This window comes from Dreissena polymorpha, chromosome 4, assembly GCF_020536995.1.
Source record: "Dreissena polymorpha isolate Duluth1 chromosome 4, UMN_Dpol_1.0, whole genome shotgun sequence".
In the NCBI taxonomy this organism is placed as follows: Eukaryota; Metazoa; Mollusca; class Bivalvia; order Myida; family Dreissenidae; genus Dreissena; species Dreissena polymorpha.
The window spans coordinates 138,199,829-138,213,209 of record NC_068358.1 but is presented as its reverse complement, the minus strand read 5'-3'; the positions used below and the strand labels follow the sequence as shown (position 1 = coordinate 138,213,209).

At 35.0% G+C, this 13,381-nt stretch overlaps 2 protein-coding genes and 1 long non-coding RNA gene across 3 annotated transcripts in view; all 3 read left to right on the top strand.

Moving 5' to 3' along the window:
- The window catches only part of LOC127876901 (uncharacterized), a 95,970-nt gene that overhangs the window by 64,308 nt on the left and 18,281 nt on the right, over positions 1-13,381 (top strand). The window lies entirely within an intron of this gene.
- The window catches only part of LOC127876895 (uncharacterized), a 122,668-nt gene that overhangs the window by 92,680 nt on the left and 16,607 nt on the right, over positions 1-13,381 (top strand). The window lies entirely within an intron of this gene.
- The window catches only part of LOC127876899 (uncharacterized), a 31,269-nt gene that overhangs the window by 13,856 nt on the left and 4,032 nt on the right, over positions 1-13,381 (top strand). The window contains exon 5 of the mRNA XM_052422406.1: positions 9,527-9,625. Coding sequence (XP_052278366.1) covers positions 9,527-9,625 — 99 coding nt within the window. The remainder of the gene's footprint in view (positions 1-9,526; positions 9,626-13,381) is intronic.

The following is a 13,381-nucleotide window of genomic DNA, read 5'->3' as shown; positions in this document are numbered from 1 at the left end:
TGTAAACTCACATCAAAGACCTTCAGACTGATAAGAGTGGAACATAAATTGTTATGGCACACAGTTTATGAATGTAAGGTGGGTAGTTTTGGTGTGATTATCAAAGATTTGTGTTTTAAATAGGGTTGATTGTTGTTTTAATTGAAAATATCATTGACAGGTGAGTCTGAAAATAGTTCCAGTTTGTTTAAAAGCAAGGCCGTGAGGTGTGTGGCAGATTTCTTTTCATTGCTATATTGAAACATTGTGAACTCTCTATAAGTCACATTTTAGTTCAATTTTAATGAAACATGCTGAGAATATACTTTCCTATAATATCTTGATTTACTTTGAAAATGTCTCCGGTGCTCTGAAGAGCATGCAGGTTTCCAGGGGCGAGCGAATTTCTTCTTGTGAACCTTATGATGATATTTATGTTTAATGAAGTACTTTTAACTCCACCTTTCCAGAATATTTTAGTTCCTTTGGGTCTCAGGTGAACGCCTTAGGGCCCATGGCCCTCTTGTATTTATATAGTATCGGTGAAAAAACATGGCCACCAGTGGCCGGGGCATTTTTCTCTATATGTCTATAGTGAAAACATGTGAACACTCTAGAAGACTCATTTTTTGCCCAATTTTCATGAAATTTGGTCAGAACATTTGTTTCCTTGATACGAGAGTTGAGTTGGAAAATGGTTCCGGTAAGTTGAATAACATGGCTGCCAGGCGGGGGGCAGTTTTCTTATATTTATATAGTAAAAAAATGCTTGTGAACACTCTAGAAGTCACATTTTTTGCCCAATCATCATGAAACTTGGTGAAAAGATTGCTTTTATATATATCTCAGATGAGTTTGCAAACGGTCCCGATGGGTCAATTAACATGGCTGCCAGGGGGGTGGGGAAGTTTTCCTTATGTGACTATACAGAGAAACCTTGTGATCGAACACTATAGAAGTCACATATTTTGCCATATCATCGTGAAACTTAGTCTATACATTGGAAAATGGCTCAGATCGGTGAAACACACTTTTTAGCTCACCTGATTGCTCAGGTGAGGTTTTAGGATTGGTCTTTGCCCGCTGTCCGTACGTCCAGATTTGTTTGTAAACACTCCAGCATTCACATTTCTCAAGCATTCTTTATCAAAGTTGATGAAAGATCTCAGTCAAGTTTGATGATGAGCAAAATCACATAATTAATGCCATAATTACTTCCCTTAGATTTTTCAAATTTTCATTATATTATACAAAATCCTTGTTAGCAAAGTTTGATGTTTGGTAAGGGGGGTCAACTCAAAATATAGGTCACAATTTCAAATCTTACAAAAACAAAAACACTCCCCACGCCAGAGTTTTGGTTCAATAATGATGAAACTTTACTAGGTTGTTTGTGTGGTCAATATCTAGGTCAAGTTTGGCATTAGGTAAAGATTGAATGAACCGACTCCTCTCAGGTGAGCGAACTATCTTGGCCCTCTTGTTTAGTTACGTGTGAGTATGACTAAGATTTTTAATAAATGTCTGTTTTTCCAAGGTTTACACATTTGTTTTTAGAAATGTACATTTGGATATACAGAATTGTGAAATAAATACCTAAACAGAGTCAATATGTTTTCATTGATCGATTGCAATATTGAGTATTATTCAAGTATGCACTGCTCAGTGACAAACCCTCTCCCCTCGAGGAAGGCAGCATGTAACAGTTGCGCTGAACGTGTCTGCATGTCTATTCAAAAATTCACTTCTTAGCAATTGCTTTGTTATATATTAAAAGATCTTTAAATAACTTTGAACAAATGTGAATCATCATAAGACCATTTTTTGCATGTAAAACAAATGTCTCCATTCTTTAAAAGTCAAGGTCATGAAGAGGTCTAAGGTAAAATTTAGAAATAACAAGCTTGAAAAGGCATGTCTCAGCTAAAACTTTGCCATATAATGATTGATTTTAAAAAAACTATGCACAAATGTCAAACATCAAAAGACACTGTGTTTCTTGTAACAATATAATATTATATCTTAGCCCAATTCAAATCTTGGTAACGTGGGGTCAAAACATGGTCAAGAAGCATACATGCCCTACATCCTGGATTGTCCGGGATTGTACTGGAAATGAAGAACGTGTCCCGCAGTACCGGAAATCTGTCAAATGTCTCGGATTTCACAAAATTTATATAAACATGTTATCTTATCTTACGCTTAACTGCATCTCGAATCTGTGTTCCCACTAATCCGCAGCGTCTCCTAAATCAACACTAGTGCATTTATTAGTCCCCTACCGGTTTGACCGGAGGGGACTTATGGTTTTCACTCTGTGCGTCTGTGAGTCTGTCACACTTTTCTGGATCCTGCAATAACTTTAAATGTTCTTAATATTTTTTCATGAAACTTGGAACATGGATAGATGGCAATATGGGTATTATTCACGCCATTTCATTTTGTTCCTACGTCTAAAATTATGGTTGCTATGGCAACAAATAGACTATAAATACTGCTGAAAATGGTGGTTTTCTGGATCCTGCGATAACTTTAAAAGTTCTTAATATTTTTTCACGAAGCTTGGAATATGGATAGATGGCAATATGGACATTATGCACGTCATTTTATTTTGTTCTTAGGTCAACAATTACGGTTGCTATGGTAACAAATATATATTTTTTAAATCTGAAAATGTTGGAATTTCTGACCATGGTGGAGCCGGTAGGGGACTGATATTGCTTGACAATAGTCTTGTTTAATTTAAACTATACTGGACCACTGACTTTTAAAAGCAAAATCAATCAATTGACAGCGGTCCTGTTATATCGATTGTCTCAAGTTTACAGTCAAACCGAAAAGGCTGCATTGTTTAATATGGTTGTTAATTGGCTTTAATATACTACGTTATAAATTCCCTCTACCTTAGGGCAAAGGAGTTGTTGACACATCTGAAGTCAAACATCGTTGAGTAAAAAATAAAAGCAGGTTTTGTTCGCAAAACGTCTCATTTGAACAGACCTGCATTAATGTAATCATATTTTTCAACTTCGCTTTTGCTTTATTTTGATAATTAAAGCCAAAGTTTAATGTTAGCAAGTGTTTTATCTGCAATCGTTAACAAAAAGTTAGTTAAAGTCTTCCGAAAATTTGCACTTTGTGTGAATTGACAGTTTGACGTCATCAAAGGAAAGCCACTTCCTGCCTGAAGCCATAAAGTGACAAATTTCTCGCCGACAAAATTAGCTTCTTTTGTCGAGCAGTCTAGCAATCAACGTTCCGAACCAATCGTGTGTTTGTTCCTCAATGGCAATTGTCCAATTAAATAGTATCACGTGCATAGCTCCGCCTTCAATCTTTTGCAGAGAAAGGAGGTTAATTGAGCAAGTGCTTTACACAAGTTGAGTAATGTTTAATGTGACGTTAATAGATCTAGTGCATTTCCGATAGGCTTTCGAACTTAGCAATTTACGATGTGAAAAAAAAATGCGTACCAAAAATGCATATATGTCTCTATATATCGCTTTATGTACATGTATACATGTCCCATAAAATCGGTAAATATCCCGGAAAATTGAGTGCAATGTCCCGTAATTGGTCTGAAAATTTATGGCATGTATGAAAGAAGTATCATAGGTGGTAATCTTGTGATAGTCAAGATGACGATGTCCATGCTGAGTATTTTTTTCGCAATTTTATACCCTTTATTAATTTTGTTTAATTTACAAGACACTCACCTACCAGCCATATAAGGTTGGAATAAGTGTTTCCCAAAGATTGGTGACCCTGGGCTGACTGTCAGAGTTATTCATTATGAAAATGTTCTTGAGACCACCACGTTCAAAGATCATTTTAAGATGCATAAGTTTGAGTCCAGAGCCAGCTATAATATTTATATTGTTGCAGCATTGAACACTTTACTGTGAACAAACACTCAGTGAATGCAAGTTCCTACATGTAGCTTGTTTCTGGGTTGAATTTGAGTCCATAATCTGTCTGCGTTCATTTTCCTCCCGTACAGGTAATCAGCATATCACTGAAAAGATAACACCATTGTTCCTTTGAAGTTGATATTTGCTTAGTAGTTATATTCAGGCAGGTTCATAAGAACTTCAATAAGTTTCAGTCGAAGAAAATTATGCATAATTGCAAATTGTGTATGAATAATTTAAAACATTTTTATTTATTAAAATAAAACTATTTGGTCTTTTCTTATTTATTTGACTTCAATAAGCCTTCTGAAAGTTGTTTCTATAAATTGACAACATTTTCTTCATGTTGTTTAACAAAACAATCATATACATATATCAAATACACAATCACTTATATAGGAGTGACATTAGTGTTTCATGGGAAGTGTGACATAATCCATTATGATATGCATAATCGTTTTTATTTATTCAGACATTCACTACAAAGCATGTCATTACTAGTATTTTATATGATATGCCCTTTTAAACTTGATTAATAAGTAAGTGTAAACACCACATATATACATTCTTCATCCAAATGTTAATACCAAATACACGTATTATCCCTACTGGATATGAAACCGACTATTAACGTTACATTTAATGTATAACTTAAAACATTGGTTCTACATTATTAATCACATAAATCAGTAAAATATCTAAGTTAATTTCCATCTTATAAGCCTGTCTGCTATAAAGGAGATGGTTGACACTTGATGAATGGTCCTACATGCAAGTATTTCCATTTTCTTCAAGTTCAACTGATCTTTGGAACATTCAGTGTTGCCAAAAAAGTAATTAACCCATCCTGGACCACCAATGTTGTTGATCATTTCTGAAAAGATAATAAATATGCAGCATTTTATTTTGGATAGCCATAATACATAATTTAGGAGATCGCACAAGAAGCAGTCATTGGCATATCATTTTCAGAATAGTAATTTAAGTATTTGGGCCATAATATACTTTTGTTGTTTGTTTGAGGAAGACATCATTACTTGGTCATAAAATTCAAATATGCTGTCCTTCATTTCCATGCATTTACAACACAACTTTTTCTTTACATGGCATACATGTATTTTTTTTTCAAAATGAAAGCAAATATTAGCCTGATTATGTGGTAAAAATCACTGACAGGGTGCACTTTTCCTACAAAATCTACAAAAAGACTCGTGACTAGAGATTGCACTTTTTCTCGTTTTCCGAAAGATGATGACAACACTTGTTGTCCCCTACCGGTTTCACCGGAGGGGACTTATGTTTTGCGCTCTGTCTGTCTGTCAGTCTGTCTGTCCGTCACACTTTCCTGGATCCTGCGATCAATTTAAAAGTTCTTAATATTTTTTCATGAAACTTGCAACATGGATAGATGGCAATATGGACATTATGCAGGTCATTTCATTTTGTTCCTGACAATGGTGGAGCCGGTTACTATACAGGGTTGTCATTATTAACCGATTGCCGATCAAATTCATCGATTAAAATCGACAGAAAATCGGTTGTTTTTCCCGAATCTTTAAAATTGCTATCAGAAGTTTTGATCATGCAAACCGACAATAATTGACGAGGAATAACCGTACTATAGTAGAGCGATGCCCGATCATTCAGTCAGTCCATTAACTCCGCCTAAGAGCTATTGTTTTCAATGAATTTCTCAGCGAGTGACCAATATTGGCTTTTCCAGTTGTGAATCAAATTCTTCTTGGTAAGCACGTCAACCAATCAGCGCCCAGGCAGCCGAATACACGCCAACCCCACGTGAAATTGTATCAAATAGCTGTACATTTCACAGAATATTACTGACCGTATCTAAACGAATGTTGATTTGTAGAGCGTAATTAACTAGTTTGTTTAGTTAGAGAAAATGTTTCCACATATTAAAAAATGCTCTTCGATTTTCTACCAGAATAAAAGATATTAGCGACCTCTGCGCTACGAAGTTGTTAGTCAGCATCTAAATATTAAAGTCCACGCTTTCTCCGAGGAAGAATGACGTGATGTTATAAATGAAGTCTTACTTTGGCATAATTTTCATCTGTACATGAAAATCACGAGAAATGTGTCTCTGTTGCTAGAATGTTCTTAATTTTCCATGTATAATGAAATCTGAAAATGATTTCGGATAACGCATTAATTATACGCATTTGAAAATTAAATAACTTTAATTAAATAATGCATTTTGTTATACAAATGGTCATAACACATGATGTAATAAGTAGGTAAATAACGTGTTTTGAGATTGACAAACTATGCATACATATAGGTCTACATGCATGAATGACCTGACAAGTTATATCACGATCTGGAATGAAAAGTACTCGGTAAAATTTAAAGAAAGGCGCGTTTGTATTCTCAGAAATTCATTTTCACTTTCGCAAACTTTTCTGAAAGGAGGTACCGTACATGTAACAGTTTAGATTGAGTGGTTAACATGTCGTTATTACTAAATATAAACGGTTCTCAATGCTCTCAAATCGCGTCACGTGATTCAAGCATGTTCAATGGGAATTCCCCAATCCGACAATTCAATTTGTATATGCACTTGCGTTAAATGGCGGACGATATTCATTGTCAAAATTGGGCGTAATTTGGTTTAAAAAAAAAGAAATTGTACTAATACTGGATTATTGGGTAATGGATAGAATTGGAACATGCAAAGATCTATCAATATAATATGTTTTTACATTGTACTAAAAATGTGAAAATCTTAAAATTTTATATTCTTTTTAGACCTCATTATAACTTTTTATGCTCTGAGAATAGCAGTATTTTGTCCCTAAAATGTCTATAATTCGTTTTCGGTCGATGGGCTTCGCCCACCTGACCTCCCTATCAGGGCCTTGCCCTGGACCTACAAGGCGGCCCCCTTGACCCCCGGCCGAATCGGTTACTTTTCTAAAATAATCCTTTTGTTTACAATCATAATGACAACCCTGCCGGTAGGGGACCATAACCTCGAAATACATCCTTGATTAGATTTTAACCTTGAAACATGACCTTGACAATTATTTGAATCATAACTGTGTCCTGCATTTATTTTCAAATAGCTGTGCAAAAATACGGGAAGTAATGTCACTAGTATCAGTTCTCATGATCCAATGTCAAGGTCACACCTTAAGTTAAAAAGGTTACATTTTGATAATTTGTATTTAACACTTTTGAGCATAACTGGGTCCAGTATAAAGGTCACACTCCAGACCAAGACCCAAAGATTCAATGTCAACCTCACGCCAAAATGACATGGCCCCACAATAAGAAACTCATCTGTATCACTTAATTTGAAGCATGATTATTTTTCAGCTTATAAACAATGCCAGAAGTGAAAAGTATGATAAAATTAATATTGTGCAAAAGACTAAGGCCCTTAACTCAAAGGTTAATGTCTCGATTCAAGGTTAAACATGAGATAATACAAAGACCTGAACGCTCCGTCCTAAACACTTCTTTATTATAAATTTGCCCAGCATGTATGGATGTTAAATGTTTAAAACATGATAACACCAAGTATCTTAAACATAAACTAGGCTCCTTGGTCTAAGGTCAATGTCAGAATTCAAATTCCAAGATGAAATATTAGAGATCAACCCCTATCACTGATATTGAAATAATGAGTTTGAAAGACAATGGTTTCAAGACAGTGGCAACAAATGTAACAGCTCAGGGTCAAATTTATAAATTCTCTCTAAACATACATATAGTGTCTGGAGCATAGCTTTGTTTATTCAGGATTGATTTTCAAATAATTGTGATAAGCATCACAGAGGAGCTAGTTCTCAACGTCCAACAAGTTGGCAGATCAGTGTTGAATGTAAACTTTTTATTAGAGTATTGATGGTCTTCAAAATCACTTGGCAGTAGTAACAAGCATGGTGGAGACTGTGTCACCCACAAGAACCAGGCCGCTATGTTAATGTTCCAGTTCAATGTTCATGGTCAAAGGCCAAAACATAGTATTGAGTCTGCAAATATGACTTACAGATTAAGTGTGAGTTTCGTTATGGTCCATTGATTATTGGCAAAGTTATGGGCCTTGGACTTCAAAATTGGCTGTGTTCCGTAGGTTTTTTATAAAACGCTTTCAGATATGTTGCTGATATTTGATCTGTGAGTCTACCTACATGACTTACAGATAAAGTGTGAGTTTTGTTCCATTGATTATTTGCAAAGTAATGAGCTGTGCACTTCAGAATTTTTTGTTTATGATTATGCAAAAGAGGGGTAAAGGTAGTTCGAAAAGCCTGTATTTCTTAATAAAAATTTGAGGTGGATAGGTGGTATATAAGTTCATTACAAGCAATTTGGGGGAAAACATTAACAAAAATACCGAACACACTTAAGTGTTAATTAACTCACTTTAATTAATATAAATATGTTCACCTTTCAATATTTTTTTTTCAGTTCCATGCTGTTAAGTAAACTGTACAGGGTGACAAATATACTATATTTGTATGCCCCCCCTCGAAGAAGAGGGGTATATTGTTTCGCACATGTCGGTCGGTCCGTTGGTCTGTTCACCAGATGTTTTCCAGATGATAACTCAAGAACACTTAGGCCTAGGATCATGAAACTTCATAGGTACATAGATCATGACTGGCAGATGACCACTATTGATTTTCAGGTCACTAGGTCAAAGGTTAAGGTAACAGTGACTCGAAATAGTAAAATGGTTTCCGGATTATAACTCAAGAACGCTTAGGCCTAGGATCATGAAACATCATAGGTACATTGATCATGACTGGCATATGACCCCTATTGATTTTCAGGTCACTAGGTCAAAGGTCAAGGTCACAGTGACTCGAAATAGTAAAATAGTTTCCGGATGATAACTCAAAAATGCTTACGCCTAGGATCATGAAACTTCATAGGTATATAGATCATGACTGGCAGATGACCTTTATTGATTTTCAGGTCACTAGGTCAAAGGTCAAGGTCACAGTGACAAAAAAAGTATTCACACAATGGCTGCCACTACAACTGACAGCCCATATGGGGGGTATGCATGTTTTACAAACAGCCCTTGTTTTGAGTCTAAGACTCAATATTTTACCTGACAAAAGTTATTCGTATCTTACATTCTGTTGTGTCTAATTTATGGACGAAATCATTAAAAATATAGAAGTTCTTTTTTTAAGTAAATTAGTATTAACTGTATTGGCTGTTTTCATTATAATCAGTTATGTATTGTTTTATGATTAAACAGAAAATAATGACACAAATATTTAATTTAGTCCATTAAAATACATTATTAGATGTGCAGGTATTTGGAGTAAATCAAATGCAGTCTGAGTGTCACAGACAATGATGGAAGCTGATTTTGCAGTCATCTAGGCTCACAAGTTTGGTCATGTGGCAATTAAGAGATTATTGATAAGGGCGCGAGGCTAATTGATTATATATCACACAAAAAAGGCCTGGGAAAAACACTATCTACTAAGGGCAAAACATTAAACATAAATAATTGATGTTGTATATCTGTATTATTATAATGCTGTACTGTGTGGAGAAGTTGAAACTTATACATCAACATACCAATGTTCTTTTAATGTCTTGCTTCTATCATAACTTATAATATTCAAGCATTATTTTTTTGTCCACAGAGATGACAATGATAAGGAAAAAGAACAACTTCAAGAAAAAGAGGACCTAAAGGTTCAGAACAGAAAATTAGGAGATGAAATCTTAGAGCTCAAGAAAAAGTGAGTTTCAGTTATAAAATTATTATCCCCGCCAATTTTTTTTCGGAGGGGATATAGTTATTGGTCCCGTCTGTCCGTCCTTCCGTCCGAAACTTTGTCCATGGATAGACTGAACTTTTCAATATTTGGCAGGTGTGCCGTAATTATGTGAATTCCAAGCATCAAAATCCGATCTCTGGGCTCAAGGTCAAAATCATATTATTTATTTTAAACTGTGTGAATTGCAGGAGCAAGGTCCAAGGTAACAGAAACAGGTAAAGGTCACATGAATATAAGAAATGGACCCTTAATGCTTTATTCTCTGTGTGACTTTGTTCAGCATTGATGGATTAGAAATAACATTGCAGAAGGTAACCCATGATTTGACATATGGTAATGTGCACGACCCATGTCAAGGTCACATTTCAAGTTAAGTATATAGCCTGCAGCAAAAAGATGGTTTTAAATCATTTAACATACTAAGATGGCCCTTGCTCTTACAAAAAGTTGGTTGCTTGATCAAATGTCAACTTCACAGTTCAAGGTCAAAAGTATTTAACTTGAAATCGATTGACTACCTTTTACTTAAAAAGACTTTCTTTGACAAGTTTTTGACAATGCATTTATAGAGAATAATAGGTTAGTGTTGATTATAGATCAGGTTTATCATGCGAGGCTTAGATAACAAAAAGCAACACTAATCTATTATTTTATTTATGCCAATTTGTATTCAGTAAACCTTTTTATTTAAACAAAATTTGTTTAAATGGATAATTTCTCTGGATTTATGACGTCATGTCGTGCCTTGGTTTATAGCAGAAATTTAATCAACCGGGCTTTAATCAACTGAATTTGTTTAAAAAATGGGATAAAATCTGTTTACCTTTCAATATCTGCCATTTTACTTGTATGCTATACAGTACTGAGTGGCAGACAAAATGAAGCAGATTAAAAGTTATGTATTTGAATCAGATTATGCACAGAACTGCTAACATATAAATCAAACCATGTTTGTCTTTTTTCCACTTTCGAACAATACTTTTGTTGATCATGATTATGATATGCATTATTAATACAATTGTTATTTTATCATTTTTGCTGAGAATCAGAATGTCTTTTCTCCATCATGCAATAATGACACTTGCAACATGCGTGTATAGCAAAGTGAAATTGTACATGTCTGACTACATTTGAAAACTAATAGTCAAGTCTGTTGATGTCTTTCAATGAAAACTTGAGATTTTCTTTAAGCAGTGCAGGGGAATTCCGATATTTTTTTTATGGCAAACAATATTGTTGCCATTCTTGAATTCATACAATATTTACAATAATTTTGGTATTTAATTTTTTACAAAAAAAGGCAATCGTAGTGTAAAATGGATTATTTGAGGAAATTTCCATGAGAGGGGAAAAACACGTTTAGGGGAAAGGGCTGATAATTGGTGGATCTCAAGATCTATTGATTGATCACTGTTTTGGATTTAAATAAGTTGATTATGCTAATGTAGTTAATTAAACACTGTCTCAGTGTGACAGAGTCTGACAATGATAGTTGCTGTTCTTTCTAGCAATAAGGCTAACAATTTTGTTCAAGAGGTAATAAAGGTCAATATTGATTATGGCTCATGGCAGCTTTTGCAAATTCAAAAGGGCAATGTGGCCGTTCAAATCTTCGTTGTGGAGTTGCGCCACGCAAAAAAGCCAGGGTTAAACAATACTTTGAGTATATAGTTGTTGATTTGTCCAACGATCTGAAATCTTATCCCCAATAAAGCGGGTGGGGATTATATAAATACCCTTTGTCCATCTGTCATTATTTCCGTAACGTTTTTGTGTCGGGTTTGCAGCAGTCATAGGTCAGTAATTACCGCTCAATGTCAAGAAAACAATTGAAGATACAAAGTGATATCCTGTATGGCTATAGTAATAAAGTAACTTTTACTGCCTTGTGTGTTTCAGTTTAATGTCTTAAATAAATATCAATTATACCATTAAAAATGTCCATCCTTCTGTTGCCAGTAGTTTGTTTAAGCACGAGATCAAAGAATCGTTTGTTAGTTATGTGCTTATCAGGCCTTTCAGCTTTAACAATATTTCATGGTCGCCATAGTTTAGTGGATATAGTGTCTGCCTAGTGACTGGGAGGTCACATGTTTGGTCCTTTAGTATCGGAGCATAGTTAAGTTCTCCGCAAAAGACAACAAGAACTGATTCTTCTCTGTAAACTGACTTAATAAGAGCATTTTAAAAAGCATAAGACATTTGATGCTATTGATCTAAACTATTTACTATTGAATGGACAATGTTTCAGGGATTAATATTTAGCTCACCTGATTGCTCAGGTGAGCTGTTTTGACTGGTTTTTGTCAGTCGTACGATCGTCTGTCCATCGTCTGTCCACATTTGTTCGTAAACACTCAAGAGGCCACATTAATTTCCGATCTTCATGAAACTTGGTCAGAAGCTTCGTCCCAATGAAATTTATGTCGAGTTCGAAACTTGGTCATGCCGGGTCAAAAACTAGGTCACTAGGTAAAAAAAAAGAAAAAAACTTGTAAACACTGTAGAAGTCACATTTCATGCCCAATCTTCATGTAACTTTGTCAAAATGTTTGTCTTAATGATATGTTGGTTGAGTTCAAAAGTGGTTCCGGTCCATTGAAAAACATGGCCGCCAGTGGGTGAGGCAGTTTTCCTTATTTGGCTTTAGAGAAACCTTGTAAACAGTCTAGAAGTCACAATTTTGGCCCAATCATCATGAAAATTAGTCAAAACATTGGTTTTATTTATTTCTCAGATGAGTTTGAAAATGGTCCAGATCGGTGAAAAAACATGGCCACCAGTGGGCGGGGCATTTTTCTCTATATGTATATAGTGAAAACATGGGAACACTCTAGAAGTCACATTTTTGGCCCAATTTTCATAAAAGTTTTGTCAGAACATTCGTTTCCTAGATACGTGAGTTAAGTTTGAAAATGGTTCCGGTCCGTTGAAAAACATGTTTGCCTTATATTTATATAGTAAAAAGGCTTTTAAACAATCATGAATTAAGGTCATGTAACATGCGAGACAACTCTTCTAAATATTGCATTTAAATTTACAGTAGTTACTCCCCTTTGATTATTAATGTTTTCATAATAATAATAGTTGTGTATATACTATATGTGCTGATTGTTATTTGAGGTTGGATGTTTTTTTTAGCTCACCTGATTGCTCAGGTGAGCTTTTGTGACCGGTCTTTGTCCGTCGTCCGTCTGTCGTCCGTCCATCCGTCCACATTTGTTCGTAATCACTCTAGAGGCCACATTTATTGTCCGATCTTCATGAAACTTGGTCAGAAGATTTTTTACAATGATATCTTGATCGAGTTTGAAACTGATTCATGCTGGGTCAAAAACTAGGTCACTAGGTAAAGAAAAAAGAAAAAGCTTGTAAACATTGTAGAAGTCATATTTAATGCCCAATCTTCATGTAACTTTGTCTAAATGTCTGTCTTAATGATATGTTGGTTGAGTTCAAAAGTCATTCTGGTCCGTTTGAAAAACATGGCCGCAAGAAGGTGGGGCACTTTTCCATATTTGGCTATGGAGAAACCTTGTAAACAGTCTAGAAGTCACAATTTTGGCCCAATCATCATTAAAGTTAATCAAAACATTGATTTTATTGATATGTCGTACGAGTTCGAAAATGGTCCAGGTCGGTGAAAAAACATGGCCACCAGTGGGCGGGGCATTTTTCTCTATATGTATTTAGTGAAAACATGTGAACACTCTAGAA